At 39.1% G+C, this 20,794-nt stretch overlaps 1 protein-coding gene across 9 annotated transcripts in view; it reads right to left on the minus strand.

Moving 5' to 3' along the window:
* ATG13 (autophagy related 13) overlaps positions 1-20,794 on the minus strand; it is a 58,074-nt gene that overhangs the window by 14,940 nt on the left and 22,340 nt on the right. For all 9 annotated transcript variants that reach the window (XM_040495296.1, XM_040495294.1, XM_040495295.1 and 6 more), the window contains 6 exons: positions 11,729-11,810; positions 10,683-10,763; positions 10,133-10,252; positions 7,259-7,305; positions 5,967-6,107; positions 285-325 (listed from right to left, as the gene is read on the minus strand). In XM_040495296.1, coding sequence (XP_040351230.1) covers positions 285-325; positions 5,967-6,107; positions 7,259-7,305; positions 10,133-10,252; positions 10,683-10,763; positions 11,729-11,797 — 499 coding nt within the window. In that variant the 5' untranslated portion in view covers positions 11,798-11,810. The remainder of the gene's footprint in view (positions 1-284; positions 326-5,966; positions 6,108-7,258; positions 7,306-10,132; positions 10,253-10,682; positions 10,764-11,728; positions 11,811-20,794) is intronic.

The raw sequence follows: 20,794 nt of genomic DNA on the forward strand, positions 1-20,794 counted from the left end.
TCAAAATTGCTTATGCTCATCAGAAACATGTAACATGCTTATAGAAAATTAGGAAAACGGACAATAGCATAAAGAGTAAGAAAGAATACTGAGTTACTAGAACTTGGGGGAAAATCATTCATTCATTCCCTGGCAACTCTTTGGACTACTTACATGTTTTTTCCTTACTCATATCACACATACTAAAATCACAAGCTACGTATTATTACAGGCAGCATCCAAACCCATCTCTGAAGTCAGGAGGGCTCTGAACACTACAAGTGTTTTTCACCCTTGATACATACCTTCTCCTAAACCATTCAGCTGAACTTCCCCAAAATATATCCTTAGGAAAGAAAGAAAAGGAAGTGATTCTTTATTCTAAGGGCCTCTATAGCCCGAACACCTAGAAACAAAACAAACAGAACAAACCCTCCTTTTCTTATTTTCACGAACACCTCTCTTAATGGAGCAATAATATTACTGTTTCAATAAAGCTGCAGGCATAGGAATGTAAACGGAAAGAACTGGTTAAGAAATGAGGAAAATAGGGGCGCCTGGGTGTCTCAGTCAGTTAAGCATTTGACTTCAGCTCAGGTCATGATCTCACAGCTCTGCTCGTGGGTTCAAGCCCTGTGTTGGGCTCTGTGCTGACAGCTCAGAGCTTGGATCCTTCTTCAGATTCTCTGTCTCCGTCCCTCTCTGCGCCCTCTCCTGCTTGTGCTCTGTCTCTCTCTCAAAAATAAATAAATATTTAAAAAAAAGAAATGAGGAAAATAATAAATTGAGTCTGCAATTTCAGTTTCTTCTTCCTGTTCCTGCAATGTACTTTTTAAAAAATTTTAAAGTGTTGGGGCGCCTGGGTGGCTCAGTCGGTTGAGTGTCTGACTTCCACTAGGGTCATGATCTCACCGTTCGTGAGTTCGAGCCCCGCATCAGGCTCTGAGCTAAGCGCTCAGAGCCTGGAGCCTGCTTCGTATTCTGTGTCTCCCTCTCTCTCTGCTCCTCCCCTGCTCACACGCTGTCTCTCTCTCAAAAATAAATAAAGATTAAAAAAAAAATTTTTTTTTATTTTAAAGTGTTTATTTTATTTTATTTTATTTTATTTTTTTTAATTTCTTTTTTTTCAACGTTTATTTATTTTTGGGACAGAGAGAGACAGAGCATGAACGGGGGAGGGGCAGAGAGAGAGGGAGACACAGAATCGGAAACAGGCTCCAGGCTCTGAGCCATCAGCCCAGAGCCCGACGCGGGGCTCGAACTCCCGGACCGCGAGATCGTGACCTGGCTGAAGTCGGACGCCTAACCGACTGCGCCACCCAGGCGCCCCGTGTTTATTTTATTTTTGAGAGAGTGACAGAGCATGAGCAGAGATCTCACTCACAGATGTGAGATCATGACCTGAGCTGAAGTCGGATGCTTAACCAACTGAGCCACCCAGGCTCCCTTCCTGCCATGTGTTTTTAAAGTATAACTACTGGGAAATAAATACTATAGAAATAAGGTTGGCAAATAGATCTGGAACTACTATTAGAAAGTACTAGACTTTTTTTTTTTTTTAGGTATGTTCAACATACAAAATTATATTAGTATCAGATGTAAATATAATGATTAAATATTTAGTTACATTACAAATTATCACAGTAAGTCTAGTTAATGTCCATCACCATACAGACAGAAGCTTTTTTCCTTGTGATGAGAACACTGAAGATCTCCTTTCTTAGCAACTTTCAAATATGCAATAGAAGGTACCAGATTTTGAAAAGTGGTCTTCAATTAATGGGAGTTCTCCATGCTTGTCACAAGTCATTCCAAAGTGAACACACTAGAACACCATGGGGTGCCTGGGTGGCTCAGTCGGTTAAGTGTCCGACCCTTGATTTCAGCTCAGGCCGTGATCTCATGGTTGGTAGTCCAGGCCTCGCACTGGGCTCTGTATTGTCAGTGCTTCAGATCTTCTGTCTTCCTTTCACTCTGCCCTTCCCCAGCTCACACAATCTCTCTCTCTCTCAAAAATAAATAAACTTAAAAAAATTAGGAAATCTTTTCCACTGTAGAATAATTACATAAGACTATTCTGAAAATATAAAGATAGAAGCACAGCAGAACCTTTCTTTGAATTGCCCTGGGAAGGCCTATCTATATTAGCCAAAAGTCTGAGCTATAAAACATTACAAACTATACTACATAACATTATATTTTTCAAGTAATGTTAACAATTAAACACAGACATGGCAGTTTGTTGAATTAAACGCTAAGCTCTAACAATGTATAAAGCCCTATGGTTAGGTGTTAGGCATGAGATAAGGAGAATGTAGGGATGAGATTCAGGATAAATCTGAAGCCTAGGACTCACAAATTATAATCTGGAATGGGAGAAAAGAAATGTATATAAATATCTGAAATACATGCACCAAAGTGACAGATACCATAAAACAGGGGTCAGCAAACTTTCATTAAAGGATCATATATTTTAGGCTTGTGGGCCATATAGTCTGAAGCAGACTACTCAGCTTTGCTGTTGTCCTGCAAAAGTAGCCACTGATAATACACAAATGAAAGGGGTGGCTGGGTTCTAAAATAACTTTTATTTTGCAGTACCTGGCTGGCTCAGGTGAATATTGGGGTCATGAGTTCGAGCCCCATATTGAGTCTTTTGTAGAGATTATTAAAAAAAAAAAAAAACTTAAAAAAATAATAAAATAACTTTATCTATAAAAACAAACAGATGGTCTGCTGCCCACAGTTTGCTGATTCCTGCCATTAAGTAATACAGGAATGATGTCAATGGAATGCTGCAAACATATTTTGCTAGTAACCTTCTAATAAAAAAATATTCAGTACCCATTTGGGGTCACCTGGGTGGTTCAGTCAGTTAAGCATCTGATTCTTGATTTTGGCTCAGGTCAAGAGCTCACTGTTGTGGGGTCACGCCCTATGTCAGCTCCCCCGCTGGGCATGGAGGCTGCTTGGAATTCTTTCTCTCCCTCTCCCTTAGCCCCTCCCTGCCTGTGTTCTGGCTCTCTCAAAAACAAAACAAAACAAAACAAAACAAAATAAAACAAACCCTAAAAAAAAACCACACACACACATATACACACACACCCCAAAAAAACCTCAATACCCATCTGAATATTGGGTACAGTGTTCTAAGTAACCTAATTATCTAACCTTTCTCTTGACTATATATTTCTTAATGTTTATTTATTGGGGGGTGGGGGGCAGAGAGGCACCAACTGAGCCACCCAGATGCCCCTATTATTTTTTTCTTTCTTTTTAAAAAAAATTTTTTTTTATTATGTTTCTTTATTTTTGAGAGGCAGAGAGAGACAGAGCATGAGAAGGGGAGGAGCAGAGAGAGAGAGAGAGAGACACAGAATCTGAAGCAGGCTCCAGGCTCTGAGCTGTCAGCCCAGAACCCAACGCGGGGCTCAAACCCACGAACTGTGAGATTGTGACCTGAGCTGAAGTTGGGACATTCAACCGACTGAGCCACCCAGGCGCCCCCCTATTATTTTTTAATGTTTATTTATTTTTGAGAGAGAGAGAGCATGTATGTACACACACATGCGTGTACACACACACACATACACACACGCACGGGGAAGAGAGAATCACAAGCAGGTTCCACTCCACACTCAGCACAGCACAGAGTGTGGGGCTCAATCTCACAACCTCAAGATCACAACCTGAGCTGGTATCACCAGTCAGATGCTTAACTGACTGAGCCACCCAGATGCCCCTTGGCTATATTCTTTATACCATTCAGATGCTGAGCAAAAATTTTTTTTAAACAGATAGTAGACAATAATTTATTTTAATTCAGTCTTGATGAACAACAAATTCAGAATGAATTCTTATAATGATGTAATTCTACACTGACATGATCAAATCTATAGGGCCAGGGAAAAAATGATAATATAGCTTAAAATAAAGAGAAGGCTATTATTCTTTAATGATATAAGACTATACTGTCACCCTCTGTTTTTTTTTTAATTCTTTTTATGTTTATTTATTTTTGAGAGAGAGACAGAGCACGAGCAGAGGAGGGGCAGAGAGAGAGGGAGACACAGAATCTGAAGCAACTCCAGGCTCTGAGCTGTCAGCAGAGCCTGACGCGGAGCTCAAACTCATGGACAGTGAGATCATGACCTGAGCTGAAATTGGACACTTAACTGACTGAGCCACCCAGGTGCCCCTACCCTGTTAAAAACAGTATAAAAAGGGAGAAAAAAATAGACAATTCTACATCTGAGACCACCCATTTCTCTATGGTTTAAACTATAGTTATCAGTATCCAAACGCACTCATAAATGATAAACTGTAAGCAATAAATACTGTATTACTGCAGAGACACAGACTAAAGGAAGACTTTAAACACTGGTAATGAAAAGGACTAGGAGTCCTAGTTAACTAAGCTGGTAACTAGTAGTGTAGTATGGCTACTTACAAAAGAACCAAAGTGAAGAGGGCTTATCATAAGAGTTAGAAAGTGATCTGTTATATTTGACTAAAAGTCCAGTAATTTTCAAATGGAATACTCAACCTGAAACTTGGGAAGACTACAGAGAAGACAACAAAAATATTTTAAAGATGTTAAAACATTAACATCTTTAAGATGCTAGATTGTTAGATGTAAGATTGCTAGATTACTGCTAAGAAAATTACAGAATGACTTGATAACTATTCTCAGGTAGTAAATTGTTTCAACGTAACTAGTTAAGTCCCTAATCCTTAGTCCTTCCATCCTGCTATACTAATTTCTCCTCACAATCAGCTCTATACATATAAGCCAAAGGCTTACAAATGGCTCATTACTAATATGCCAAAAGAATCTTGGGTGATTTGGGAACTCCTGGCTTTCCATGCTCTGCTCTCACACTTTCCTACTTATCCGTTTTACCACCACTCAGGTCCATCTGACAACCTGAGCACAGCTCAGATCCCATCCCCCACTTCTATGCCTTGCTATCTTTTGCACTCCTTACCTGGAATGATCATTCTCTCTCAGTTCTACCAGCTGAAATTCTCTCTGCTTCAAGGTCTAGCTTGAATGCCACTTTCTCCAGGAAGCCTGTCTGGTTTCTCCCACCTGGAACAAACTTTCCCTCCTTGTGTTCTCCTAGTACTTTTTTCCTGATACTGCTATGTAGTTTTCCAATCTTGCTTTTTATTAAAAAGTTGTTTCCCCATTAGATTAGAAACACCTAGGGGCGCCTGGGTGGCGCAGTCGGTTAAGCGTCCGACTTCAGCCAGGTCACGATCTCACAGTCCGTGAGTTCGAGCCCCGCGTCGGGCTCTGGGCTGATGGCTCAGAGCCTGGAGCCTGTTTCCGATTCTGTGTCTCCCTCTCTCTCTGCCCCTCCCCCGTTCATGCTCTCTCTCTCTCTGTCCCAAAAATAAATAAATGTTGAAAAAAAAAAAAAAAAAAGAAACACCTATAGGGCAGGGCATCTGTATAGTTCTTCCTTGGGCCTAGCACAATGCTTGCATTAAAAAGGCACTCAATAAATATGTGTTGAGGTGAACTACCAAGGGAAATACTCTCAGAACTATTGATGAGTTCTTTATATCCACAGACAACTAATTAAAAACAAATTGAAAAAAAACAAATTGAATTGGCAGGCTGTAAGACAAAATTTAATTTAATTCCGAAATGTAGAAGGCTGTGGAATCTTCCCAGGATAGCCTGTTTTAAAGTCTTAAGCTCCTTTTTCAGCTTTGAGATGTGCATCAGTAGAACCGCAAAATCTACTCCACAGGACTCATGACTGTGCACAGACAAAAGGGCCAAGAACCTGGTAGCTTCAGAAAACGGAGCTTCACTAAAGAGGAGGGATAGATAATCATAGTAAAACTATAGCATCAACTATCCAAGAAACCACCTATTCAAAATTAATCACAGAATACCCATATGCTGGTCAGACAATATGCAAAGTGACAAAGCTAATGAGTGAATCGAGAAGGTGAGCAGCTACGTTGTTTACCTGTACAATATGACATATTCATGCCCCTGTTTTCTGGAGAGTCTGTAAGCCGGTGTGACCCTAGTTATGGCAAGGAGGGACTTCAGCAGCAGTGACAGTCTGTTGTACACCGTGTAGGAAACTTTAATCTCTTTATCACACCTGAGAAACACACAGACACTATCAGCATTCACCCATTCAACTAACATAAAACCAAGAAATGCACAGACACAGAGGTGTTAGTTATGTTCTGTCTAGTGACAGATTAACCTGCTAGTATTATGCATAAATTCTGACAGAATATAACCTGCTTTGCAGTCCAAATACACCTTTCACAGAAGATTACAGTCAACAAAGACAATTGCAAATTAAGCATGGGAACTGTGTAAGATGAAATTTATCATTAAAATATGTTCTGAACTAAAAGTGCAATTAGAGTTCTATCAGTTTATCAACAGATTATTGATGTAAGCAAAAGTTTTTACTTTCTCATACTCTAGAACTAGGCAGATAGACCTCAAAAGGCACCTACTGTATTTCTTTCTCGATTTGAAGCAGTTATCTAAGAAATAAAGCTACAGACTTAAAAAAAGTAATTCAACACTGCAATTATACTATTGAAGGTGCAAACAATTTCAATATGCTATCTTATGAGCTATCTACCTCTATGCATCTAATAGGAATCTGGAGAAAAGTGTGTTTGGTATTAAAATTTTGGACTATAACCTGTCAACTGCTTTCTATTTAAGAAAGAAAAACAATGCCCACACCCCACATACTTATTAAGATTTTTCTTTTGATGTGTTGCCATTTCCTCAATTTTCCTATATACTGTTCTAGAAAACTAAAGCTTCAGGCAGGAAGCAAGCTGATCTTCCTTGAAAGAAGAAAATGGAAAAGGAAAATAACAGGCATTTCCAATCCATGACCAACACAGGGTGTAAAAAAGGAGTAGGGAAGGGAAATCTGCCACACAGAAAAAAAGACAAAACAGAGCAGTCATGTTACAAGAGTTCGCAAGGGATTTAATCAGAGAACTAGCTGTACTCTGGGAAAACAACAAATCTTTTTGAGCCTTTGCTCTGCTCCTTTCCCTGTGGTGTCTGAGTCTGGCTGGACTGACCTCCCTCTGAAGGTCATCTCTGTGCCTGGGCTGGAAGCCAAGCATGAGGCAAACTGTAGCAAAGAGCTATTGGCTTTGTTAAGTGGGAAGAACACCCTCCACAACTGATAACAAAGCCCTGCTTTTCACATGATGTCATCTGTTTTATTCTCGGCTACCGCAACCACGGACCCTAAAACAGAGTACTTACTTTTCATTCATTTCAAGACACCAAATTTCTAGCTCCATGGAATCGCCCTGTGGATGGGACAATTGAAAGATATTTCAGTTTTATTTGGTTTTTAAAAATTATTTACTCTTATTACAAAGCACTGTATAGTCACTATAAAAATGTGGAAAATATAAATAAAGCAAAAAAAAAAAAATCAATTTATAATCTAATCAGCTACTTTAATAAATGATGTGAGGGGCTCCTGGCTGGCTCAGTTGGAAGAGCATGTAGCTCTTGATCTTGGGTGTAGAAATTACTTAAACAAATAAACTTAAAAAAATAATGTGAGATTATACTATATATGCTATTTTTATCATTTTTATTAATAAATGTAACATGAAATGTCCCTATAATTAAAAGTTCCACACCATTTTTAATGGCTGCATAGTATTCCACCATATGACCATCATTTTATCAAATCAGTCCCCCTGTACGTGGACATATAAGTTATTTCTAATTTTTTACTATTACAGACAAAACTGTGATAAATATCCTTGAGACTAAAACTTTGTCCTCACCCTGTATTAGTTTCTTAAGGCAAATTTTCAGAATTAGCGCTGTTAAAGAGTATTCTTTTTTTTGTTTTTAATGTTTACTTATTTTGAGAGAGGGAGGGTGAGCAGGGGAGGAGCAGAGAGAAAGAGAGAGAGAATCCCAAGTAGGCTTCTTGTTACCAGTGTACAGCCTGATGCAGGGTTTGATCCCTGAACTGTGAGATCATGATACGAGCCAAAATCAAGAGTTGGACACTCAACCAACTAAGCCACCCAGGTGCCCCAAGAGTATTTATGCTTCTAAGACTTTTGTTATGTATATCCAAATTGCTCTTCAGAAAGGCCAATACTTCAAATGATGGAGACAGCCTTTCCCTCCAATTCTACAGGGGATATTTTTAGGTGACACCCACAGTTAAGGAATACCTTAACAAGCTGCTTGCTTAAAAATCTTTTTAGCTGTGTAATGTCTTCAGCCAAACTGTTCAGTCTTTCTCTGGTACTCTGAACAGACTTAGCCTAGTGGGTGGGAAAGAAAAACAGACTAAAGCCAGAATCCCTCAACCCTGTAACACTCTTGTGTGCCACTCAGTGAGAAGAATAGTCACACACTTTTGAAGACAAGTAACCTTATTACCAATCAACTGGAAGAGAGCTATTCTTTTAGGTTTGGGAGTAAGCTTAGGTTAGTTTGTGGAATAGCGAACTTGTTCTAGATCAAACTGAAATATGTACCCTTAATATATCCTTTTCATCATACTGTCATTTTTAAATGACATGATAAATTTTGAATTCCCCTGCTCCCCAAAATCAAGGGATGGCTAACTAGTCGGAAGTATCCAAAACAAGTTGATGCAGTTTGTCTAGGATGATCAGAACATTTTATACTCAGATTGTACCCGGGAAAGGAAAATAATTCTTCTAGAGATTCCTTTAGGACTCACTATGGATCACTAAGGAAAATAATTCATAGTACAAACTGGCAATTCAACGAAGAATAGGAAGTTTTGTTTTTGTGGGGTGCTAAAGTTTCCATGGAATAAGTATTAACATCATTCATTCAACAAAATTCATGGAGAGGCTACTATGGGCCATCCCAGGCACTGTGCTAGGCATACGTAAGAGATGATTTAGTTACATCCTGCTTCATTTCAAAAAGAATTTAAGGGCTACCTGGGTGGCTCAGTCAGTTAAGTGTCCGACTTCAGCTCAGATCATGATCTCACAGTTCATGGGTTCAGGCCCCACATCAGGCTCTGTGCTGACAGCTTGGAGCCTAGAGCCTGCTTCAGGTTCTGTGTCTCCCTCGCTCTCTGCCCCTCCCCCACTCACATTCTGTCTGTCTCTCTTAAAAATAAGTAAATAAACATTAAAAAAAAAACAATTTGAAGAACTACAAAGATAAATAAGATGTGGTACAACCACTGACCTCAAGAATAAAAGTGTTTGTAAAGTATGAACAGGAACATGTAATGATCACCTACTTTATGTTAGGTACTTTATAAATAAGTATTAAGTGAGAAAATAGGGGCACCTGGGTAGCTCAGTCGGTTAGGCATCTGCTCTTGATTTCGCCTCAAGTCATGATCTAACAGTTAGTGGGGTCGAGCCCTCATTGGACTCTGCACTGATAGCATGGAGCCTGCTTGGGATCCTCTCTCTCCCTTTCTCTCTGCCCCTACCCCATGCACATGCACATACGCTCTCTCTCTCAAAATATAAATAAATAAATAAATAAATAAATAAATAAATAAATAAATAAAATAACATAGCCTTGTAAGACTATGAAGTGTCATGTTAGTTTGGTGGTGTTGGTGGGGATGGAGTTAAGTAATTTGGCCAAAGTCACTCAGCTAGGATCTGAACTTGTGTCTGTGTAGCTCTAAACTCCAATTGCCTTTTATTATACCATGCAGCTTCACAATCTTATAGTGGAAATAGATGAATAAACATACTAGTAACAATATCTGCCTTGATCCTGGTGTGAAATAAGGTAAAATCACAACACACCAGGAAAAAAAAACTAGAAAAATCACAATACATCAAGTTATACTTTAGGATCAATGTAAATAAAACACATAGGAAGTCTAAAAAAAGTAGTTATCTCTCCCCCAAGAATTGGGGGGATTTTCAAGAGCATGTGAGTCTTAAAGGATAAGTAAAAACATTTCATCTATAGAGTATATATATGAAGACAAAGAGCCTACTCCAAGTGTTTGGGAGAATAAGTAAAAAAAGCATGACCTCCTCAGAGAATGCTAAGTTCAGAGAGAGAAGGGGCAGGAATGAGGCTGAGTTGAAACTGGAATGTGAAGACCTCTGGTGCCAAGTGAAAACACCACCCTGGTCATAACCTTACCTCAGAAGTCTTGAGTGAGATCTCCACACACATCGATCTCCCAACGGCAGGCAGCTGTCCTGCCAGGGCCTTTTTTGCTTCATGTGTAACCTCTGGGATATCTTTGATTGCTAAATTGAACTAGAAAACAAAAGAGACTGTGTGAAACACTCACAAAAAACATTATGGAAACATAAAGCAGTAAGATGGTTATGTTGGGTAATGCATGCATTGCTTTGAGTGATTGAAGCCATTCATTCCTCTCTTGCCCAGAAGAGACATCCTACATCAAAGCCCTAAAACTCAGGTTGAGAGAGCTAATGACTTATTACAAAGATTAGTTAACAAAATATTTTTGTTCTCTGAAGTCTAAGCTTTTCACCTACTGCAGCAGAAAGCCGAGAACCAAACAAACCTAGGACTAACATCTGACCTAGTGAATGGATCAAATGGAATTACTGTTTTAATGTTATGATTTAGTAATACTATAGATAGTATTCATTCCTACTGCATTAGGATTCCTTGTAACAGACACCATAGTATATCCCTTAACAAAAAACGGGAATTTTACCCAGTCTGAACCCGTCGGGGATGAAGATGAACGAGTACAAATCTTCTCACCAAGTCGAGCCTGGACAATCACTTGGACAGTCTGAAAAAAAGCAAACAAACAACCAAATCAAAGATAAAGAGTCTTAAATCGATTTGGCTCACAATCAGGGTTCACATCCTCTGAATGCAGGGTTAAAAAGATGCCAATGACCATAACTATACTGTAGGAAAAGGGTAGGATTTTAAAATTCAAGGACAGATAGAAAAAACACTATACAAAACTAATACTGCAAATATTCTTGAGGGCATAATGTCAACCAACTAGAGGAATTTTAGTTCAAGGCTTGGGATCTATAATATTCTCACATGGCAGAAGGAAATTTGCACATGGTGTCTCTGACTTTCATAAAGAAACAAGTCCAACCATAGGTTTAAATATTCACTGCCGTACACTTATGTAATCATAGTAGATTTAAACCAAGGATTCCACAATTATTCATATCATTTGGCCCATATGGCAAAAGTCTCCCAACTAATTTTACAACCAGAATCTACAGCATGGATTGTTTTTTTACATGGTAATCGTGAGAAGAAGCGATAAAGGTGGAAATGATTTTTAGATTTAGGAAAATATAACTTCTAAAGCATTCAAAATTCAGTTTTAATTCCTCATTTATCCAGAAGGAAATAATAAATGGAAGTTAGACATTTCAGAGTTAGTTGACGGTTTGGGAAAGATGCCCAAAATGATGTCCATTCCAGTCCACAGTCTTTGTTCCCAACCCAAGGGAACATACTGTGCCAATAACCTGGCATAATAGTTTGACATTTCTGCAAACAGCCTTACAAAAAAAAATTTTTTTTGAACAAGTAGCTGTGGAAAATTGGAAGTTACTTTTTAGTTACACCCCCAGTACCGCCCCCAAACTTCACAGTTTGGTTTACAACAGACAGAAGTATCCCTTAAAATGGGCAAGCTGCAAGCTGTTATTCTATATTTCCAAAAAGGGAGAAGCACGGAAGTTATTTCTAACAGTTCTGAGCTCAAAAGAATAGACATATTACCTTGAGGGCAAAAAATTTAATAAACTTGTCCAGGTCCTTTCTGTCCTGGGAATTGAGATCAGTTTCCATTGCCTATAGGAATCTAAAACAGAAAAAAAAAGTGTTGAAAAATGTGACTAATATCTTTTAAATTCAAAGCATACAGAGATGGTATTGTCTAGCTGTGCAAACAATCATGTGGGAGGGGGAAAAAAAATCTCCCCCTAAGATACCAAAGTAAAAAGTATTAAGATACTATCTTGTGAGGAAAATAAATTCCACACAAAGAAATAAATCTAGAGACCTACACAATGAATAAGACAAGCCATTTTACCTGCATCTGAAACTTTAAGCTTGAAATATAACTTATTGATTAAAAAAAGTTCTAGTACCCAGCATACTGAAGATGTTTATTTAATTTATTAAATATATTTTTAATTTTTAGAGAGAGAGAGGAGGGGAGAGGTGCGGAGAGGGGAAGAGAGAAAAAGAGAGAGAGGGAGGGAGGGAAAAAGGAAGGGAGAGAGAGAATTTTAAGCAGGTTCCATGCTCAGTGTGGAATCTAACACGGACCTCAATCCCATGACCCTGGGATCATGAGCTGGGCTGAAATCAAGAGTCAGATGTTCAACTGACTGAGCCACCCAGATGCCCCATGAAGACTGGTTTTTTTTTGCCTTTTTTTTTTTTTATATTAAAAAAATGTTTGGGGCTCCTGGGTGGCTCAGTCACTTGGCGTCTGACTTCGGCTCAGGTCATGCGCTGTGGTTTGTCGGTTTGAGCCCCACGTCAGGCACTGTGCTGACAGCTCAGAGCCTGGAGCTGCTTCAGATTCTATGTCTCCTCCACTCTCTGCCCCTCCACGCGTGTGCTCTGTCTCTCTTGGTCTCTCAATAATAAACATTAAAAAAAAATTTTTTTTTTAATGTTTATTTTGGGGGGGGTGCTGAGAAAGAGAGGGAGAGAGAGGGAGAGAGAGAACCCCAAGCAGGCTCCATACTGTCAGCACAGAGCCTGACAAGGGGCTTGATCTTATGAACTGAGAGATCATGACCTAAGCTGAAATCAAGAGTTGTACACTTAACCCACTGAGTCACCCAGACGCCCAGAGGACTAAATTTTAACGAGATAAAAACTTTGTTAAAACAAAATGAGATCATTTATATTCCTTCAAAGGGCCACTAAATCAGTTGAACTTTTGGGGGTTTATGGACCCCTTTTGATAATCTGAAAACAAGCCTTTCTCCATAAAAATGCACATATATAGAAATGTTTGAATATAATTTCATGGGGTTCTTGGATTTCATGGGGCACACCATAGCCCCCTCAGGCTGAAATTGTTTGAGATGGGGCTGGCATGAGGAAAAAAGCATTTAGGGAGAGAAGAACTTGAACAAAGAATATCAGCGACAGAGAACAAAATGGATTTGGAATGATTAAGTATTCCAGTTTTCCAAAGAATTGTGTATGGATAGGGAAGCAGTATGGCTGGCTGGGGCCAGATCATGAGAATCCTGAATGCAATGCTAGAGCCTGATGTGCACCTAGTACACAAGAAATGGTAGCCTCCTCAAGACTTATGAGGGAAGGAATTAACATAGTGAGGGTGCTAGCATCCTCTGAATGGTGCTTTAGAAAGATAGCTTTGCTGGCATATTGTAGAAAAGGTTTGAGTATGAAAAGCAGGGAAACCGTTAATTCCCTGGTAATAATGAAGGCTTGTGGTCATGGCTAAAACTCTACTACAGACATGGTTTCAAATAGTATGGATGGAGATACTTTCTTTTTTTTTTAATTTTTTTTTCAACGTTTATTTTTGGGACAGAGAGAGACAGAGCATGAACGGGGGAGGGGCAGAGAGAGAGGGAGACACAGAATTGGAAACAGGCTCCAGGCTCTGAGCCATCAGCCCAGAGCCCGACGCAGGGCTCGAACTCACGGACCGCGAGATCGTGACCTGGCTGAAGTCGGACGCTCAACCAACTGCGCCACCCAGGCGCCCCTGGATGGAGATACTTTAAAGGAAGAGCTGGCAGGATTTAAGGACTGACTACAAAAAATTTAACTGGTTTCAGTTAACAATAAGCAAGGAAGCCAGAAGGAGAGCTAGTTTCAAGGAAAAATATAAACAAAAGAAGAGAGGTGAAACAGGAAAAATTTTAAATTGAGGTATAATACTGTACACAAAATTAAATTCAAAATGGATGAAAGACTTACATGTGAGACAGGAAACTATCAAAATCCTAGAGGAGAATACAGGAAGTAACCTCTTGGACTCTGGCCAGAGCAATTTCTCACTAGACACATCAGTAAAGGCAAGGGAAACAAAAGCAAACATGAACTACTGGGACTTCATCAAGATAAAAAGCTTCTACACAGCAAAGGAAACACTCAACAAAACTCAAAGGGAACCTTCGGAATGGGAGAAGATATTTGCAAATGATATATCTGACAAAGGGTTAGTATTCAAAATCTATAAACAACTTATCAAATTCAACACCCCAAAAACAAATAATCCAGTGAAGAAATGGGCAGAAGACATGAATAGACATTTTTCCAAAGAAGACATGCAGATGGTTAACAGACACATGAGAAAATGCCCAACCTTGGGGCGCCTGGGTAGCTCAGTCAGTTAAGCGGCCGACTTCGGCTCAGGTCATGATCTCTCGGTCCGTGAGTTCGAGCCCTGCGTTGGGCTCTGTGCTGACCGCTCAGAGCCTGGAGCCTGTTTCGGATTCTGTGTCTCCCTCTCTCTGACCCTCCCCTGTTCATGCTCTGTCTCTCCCTGTCTCAAAAATAAATAAATGTTAAAAAAAAAAGAAAAAAAAAAAAAAAGAAAATGCCCAACCTCACTTATCAGGGAAATACAAATCAAAACCATGACAAGATACCACCTCACACCTGTCAGACTGACTAAAATTAACAACAGGAAATTAGAGATGTTGGTAAGAATGCAGAGAAGGGGAAAACCTCTTACACTGTTGGTGGGAATGCAAACTGGTGCAGACACTCTGGAAAACAGTATAGAGGTTCCTCAAAAGTTAAAAATAGAATTACCCTATGATCCAGCAATTGCACTACTGGGTATTTACCCAAAGGACACAAAAATACTGATTCAAAGGGATACATGAATCCCCATATTTATAGTTGCATTATCAACAATAGCCAAACTATGGATGTCCATCGACTGATGAATGGATAAAGAAGATGTGGTATATACATACAGTGGAATATTACTCAGACATAAAAAAGACTGAATCTTGACATTTGCAACGACATGGATGGAGCTACAGTGTTTTATGTTAAGTGAAATAAATCAGAGAAAGACAAACATCATATGATTTCACTAATATGTGGAATTTAAGAAATGAAACAGATGAACATAGGGACGAAAAGAAAGAGGCAAGCCATAAAACAGACTCTTAACTATGGAGAACAAACTTAGGGTTGATGGTGGGAGCTGGGTGGGGAGATGGGTTAAATGGGTGACAGGGATTAAGGAGGGCGTTTGTAGTGATGAGCAATGGAAGTTACATGTAAGTGATGAATCACTAAATTCTACTCCTGAAGCTATATTACATTCTATGTGAGCTAACTGGAATTTAAATAAAAACTTGAAATTACAAAAAAATATAAAAATAAAGATGAGGTATAACTTACATGTAGTGAAATGCACAAATCTTGGGTATACAGCTCAAAAAATATTTTGTTTTCATTTCTATTTCAACACATAATACATAATTTTGTATATATACATGCATATAACCACAAGTCAGATCAAGTTATAGAACATTTCCAATACTCCAGAGGGCTCCTTTGTGTCCTCTCAGTCAATAAACTCACCAAAAAGGGACCATTATGCTTACCTCTATCATCATAGATCAGTCTTATCTATTTTGACAAATTGTTCCATTTATATAAATGGAATCAAACAATATTAACTCTTTTGTGGGTAGCTTCCTTTATTCAAATCATGCCTGTGAGATTCGTTTATAATGTTGTATGTAGCACTTTATTCTTTTTTCACTGCTATGTTGCATTCCACTTCTTGAATATACCATAAACTATAAATTCCAGGCTGATAAACATTTGGGTTGCTTCCTATTTTTAGCAAGATTTTTACACAAGTCTTTTGGTGGATGTAAATACTCACTGCCATCAGATAGAAACCCAGGAGTGTTAATGTTGGGTCACAGAGTATACATATTTAGTGTTTGGGTTTTTTTTTTATTTTTTTTTTTAACATTTATTTTTGAGACAGAGAGAGACAGAGCATGAATGGGGGAGGGTCAGAGAGACAGGGAGACACAGAATCGGAAACAGGCTCCAGGCTCTGAGCTGTCAGCACAGAGCCCGACGCGGGGCTTGAACTCACAGACTGCAAGATCATGACCTGAGCTGAAGTCGGACGCTTAACCGACTGAGCCACCCAGGCGCCCCTATTTAGTGTTTTTTTAAATGTTTACCTTTGAGAGAGAGAGAGAGAGAGAGAGAGAGAGAGAGAGAGAGAGAGAGAACACAAGCGGGGAGGGGCAGAGAGAGTGGGGGACAGAGGCCTACATAAAGCAGGCCCTGCGTGCAACAGCATGCAACAATGCAACAGGCCTGAGGCGGGGCTCAAACCCATGAACTGGAGATGATTACCTGAGTTGAAGTCATTCAACCGACTGAGCCACCCAGGCACCCCCATAAACTTAAACAGACACCGACAGTTTTCTAGAATCTGTACCAAGGTACACTCTCACCAGCAGTGTATGAGAGTTCCAGCTGCTCCACATCTATACTACTATAATACTTGGTACTACTAATTCTTTAATTTTAGCCATCCTGGTAAGGGTGTGGTATTATCTCATTTAATCTGTATTAAATGATTAATGATTAGTGATTAAATGACCACTGAATTTTCCCTACTAGCACCTTTTCATGTTTACTAGCCATTTGGAAATCCTCTTTAATGAAGTACTAGTTAAAGCCTTTTGCCTATTTAAAAAATTAGGTTATCTTTTTCTTACTGAATTGTAGAAGTTTCTAAAATATATATAGTAGATATAAATACTTTGTTGAATATATACTGTAAATATCTCCTCCCAGTTTGTGGTTTGCCTTTCTTATGACATCTTTTTCATGAGAATCTGAATATGCTAACAGACAAAGGCCAGACTACATATATAAAAATAGAGCTCTGACTGACAACCTGCAGAAACCAGCCCAGGAAGGAAGCCAAACTGATATCTTCGCCACCTAGTGCAAGAAGCCAACCTACTACCTACAGTAACCAGTCAAGGAAGGCAGACTATCTCTAGCAAGTAGTCCAGGAAGCCAAACAATAACCCCTGTAAAAAGCCCCAGTCAATACCTGGTTAATAACTGACAGCTTCCCCAATTTCTGTCCCTGCTTCCAACTTAGGAAGGCCAAATATGCATCCCTAACCGACCACATCCCTAACCAAGCCCCAACTTGTGGTTAGGCTGCCTACAGTGTTCCTATGCCAATAACCCCAAACCAGGACATACCTGAAGCTTTGTCTTTTTTCCACTTTTTTCCACTGGTCTACCTGCCTGTGAGTCTCTGCCAGTGCAAGTGATGGTGGCTAACTCCCCTGCCATGACAAGCTCTGATTAAATGGCCTTCACCTGTTCTTAATCTGTGGCGTTTCTTTATTTCTACATTAAAAGCAGCCTTACTGAGGTATAACTGGCAATAAACAATATCTGGAAGTGTAAGACATGGTAAGTTTTGACATATATTTGTAACTGTAAAACCACTACCAGAAAATAGTGAACATCTCTATCCCTAAGTTTCCTCATATTCCTTTGTAATGCCTCCTTCCGGCCCCTCCTCAATGCCCCATCCCTAGGCAATCGCTGCCACGCTTTCTATCACTATAGATCCCTATCTGTGTTTTCTAGAGTTTTATACAAATTAGATCACACAGCATGTACTCTTTGGCTTCTTTCACTTAGCATAATTATTTGGAGGTTTACCCATGTTGTGTTCCACGCTCATAGCTTATCCCTTTTTATTGCTGAGTGGTATCCTCTTATGGAGTCTTTGAAAGTGATTAAAAGAGGTTCTTAAACTTTTTAAGTCCAATTTCTCAACTCTTTTCAGCACTCCTTTGTGCTCTGTTGAAAAATTTTGCTGATCTCAAACTCATGAAAATCTTCTACATTTTCTTCTAAAAATGTTATTGTTTACATTTCATGTTTAGATTCATGATCCATCATAAATTAATTTTTCTTGTAGTATAAGTTTGGGGTTGAGGATCATTATTTTTAGTCTTAGCCAATCAGCTCAGACTATATAATAGATTGAATTAGTAACACCAGAAGATCTATCTGAAAATGCCCAATTTGTAACTTATGAAAAGACTAAGACTGAAGTTAAAGTAGGAAGGGAGAAGTAGAAGAAGTAGACATTCTCCAAAAAGAAGGAATAGTTTAAAAACTATAGCAGTACATAAAATTACCATGGAAGATAACAGAAAAAAAAAAAATAACAAAGGCCACCAGAAAATATTGGCACAAAAGAACCATAAAGAGAAATGCAAGAACTAATCGGAGAAATAGGAGGCAAAAAGACTTCTGAGCTGTTATTACTGAAATCGAGAGGAAATAAGTTTCAAAATTGAAGCGATGGCCAAATAATATAAAGCTCTTGTGGAAGAGGCAAAACTTTACCTCTACCCATTGTAGGTTTTCAGCTGGGCCTCTTTAACAAAAAGACAGATTAATAAGAGGAAAAAAACAATTTATCAACACCTGCAGTGCACATCTCACAAGAGAAACCTCAAGAGAAAGATAATTCAATATGGTGGCTTAGAACTGTTGCTTATATGGGATCTTCAACAAAGAATGGTAAATTTCTAGAGAAATGATGGGACAAAGGAAAGCAGTTCTTCCAAGGGTGGCAAACTGTAGGAAGGTATAAATATATGGGAGGAAACTAATGGAGTAAGGGGTGTTGGCAGATTCCACTGGTACCTTCTCTGAGCTGATAAGAGTCTGCCTCCAGGAAAAGGAGAATTTATATCTCACCTTTAGGCAGAAAAGCAGAAGGTAAAGAAAGGTTCTCCTCCATTTGCTGCTTAATTGCCTTAATTTTGATCTGTCAAAATAATTTTTATATCGAAGAGACATATTTTGGAGTGACACATTCTGATTTCCTTTATTCTTGAGGTGAGAAAAAGGGCACTGGACTTGGCAGCATGTTGCTAATAACCTTTGAGAGGATTGGTTCTTAGAGTGGTGGTGATTCAACTGGCTTCTGAGAAGTTGTACAGAAAAAGACCTCAAGGTGTTGTTGAAAGGATTTTCTCTGTAGCACAGGGCTATCTGAGCAAATTTATATGGGGTGGGGGGAAGAAACCAATGAAGGAGAAATAAAATACCTGAGAAGAAACAATCCCCGGACTCAGAAGCCACAGGAGAGTCCACTGGGAACAAGGACAGGTTAAAGCCTAAAGTGATGCAAATTATAAGGGACTTACCTTTTGGAGACTACCATTTGTATGTTTGACAGCATTTAAAACATACCACCCACCTTCAGACCTTCCTAATTGTGGTTAAAAATAACACAAACAAATGTTATGGTAAAAATTAAAAAAAACAAAACCAAAAAACTTTTAAAGGGCTAAACTGCTTACAGCCCTGAAGCAACCCAGCAACAGATCTGAGATAAGAATAGTCCTGGAGGATTGCACTGCCCTTATTTTATACTGAAGTGGGGAACTGTGTTCCCACCACCAGAACTTCAACCAATGCAAACATAACAGCACAATGACTCTTGTGACTTTTTGTACCACTGTAACACTAAAAGGATTATGTAGCTAGAGTTAGTTACTGAGCCAAAAGGGTGAGATCTCGACTGGGGAAAAAGTTATCTATCTCACAGGCATCAGAGTTTGTTGTTCCCTCAGGCCTTGTCTATCACACAGTTAGTTCACAGGCTACAACAGGAATGTAATACAAAGTCTACCTTACGTCTTACTTTTTGCAAAATTCCTTGAGTGTTCCAAGGAATACAAAGGGGAAATTTGGAACAAACATTAAAAAGAGACCTACAATTGAATTCTGTCCTTTTTTCTGCCCTTTACTAATACTAGCCAGTTACTAAATCCTTCAAGCTCTTGTTTCTGCAAACTCCTTTATATTTGCTACTCTTTCATTTCCAAAGATACCACCTTAATCCAGGTCTCATTTCTTATCTGGAAGAGACTCACTTGTTTAGTTACTCTCCATTTGAAGAGGATCAGGATATGCCATCCCAAAATAAGCCACTTTGGCAAAAAGTTTATTTTTAGCTGAAGACATTTGAGATTCAACAGATGTAGAAAGAAACCTTCTCGGGCTTCCCTTATCTGACTAAAAGCAGAAACTTCTGAGAAATGAGGACAGCCATAAATTCCCATTTCAGGTTGGCATCTATTCCCAAGAGAGAGATCAGGAGTAGACCTACCATAAATCCTCTCTCTGGGGGAAGTTTCATGGTCATGAAGAAAAGGGAAAGACCATTTGCACCTACCTAAACAAATATCATCACAAACTTTCTTATCACCCATTTCTTCTCCTAAAAACTCATTTGTTTTTTCAAAAAAACCTTTTTTGCTCTTCCCATAGAAGCCTCTTCTCCTAGGCACCTTTCTCTTATTCAGTTAGGTGTATAAGTCCCAAATTCTAGCCATCTGGGTTATTCATCGCTGAGCACCCCTATGGTTGCTAATTAGTCTTGTGTCAGTTTAAGTTGCAGGCCCCCAAGTACTAAATGTAAGAGTGTATAGGAAAAGTTTTCCTCCCCAACATGTTCTAGGTTACACTGTAAACCTCAGGCAAACTGCTAAAAGACTAGTCTAAGCATGATGTCATTATATTGCTCCTATGCTCCAGAAATTTTGACAAACTCCTCAGTCTGACCTTCAAGATTCCCCAAGCAAAGTCAGCAGGAAAAACAGGTGAAGTGATTTTGAAACGGTGATCAGAGGCTTACTGGCACATTTAGGAAAGACCTCGGTCGCTAAAACTACCAAATAAATGGTGATCCAGAACCAATGTCTAGTCCTTGTATGTACATGCTCAGAAAACTAATTT

The sequence above is a fragment of the Herpailurus yagouaroundi genome, unplaced genomic scaffold (assembly GCF_014898765.1).
Source record: "Herpailurus yagouaroundi ecotype Mexico unplaced genomic scaffold, PumYag 187, whole genome shotgun sequence".
Taxonomy (NCBI): Eukaryota; Metazoa; Chordata; class Mammalia; order Carnivora; family Felidae; genus Herpailurus; species Herpailurus yagouaroundi.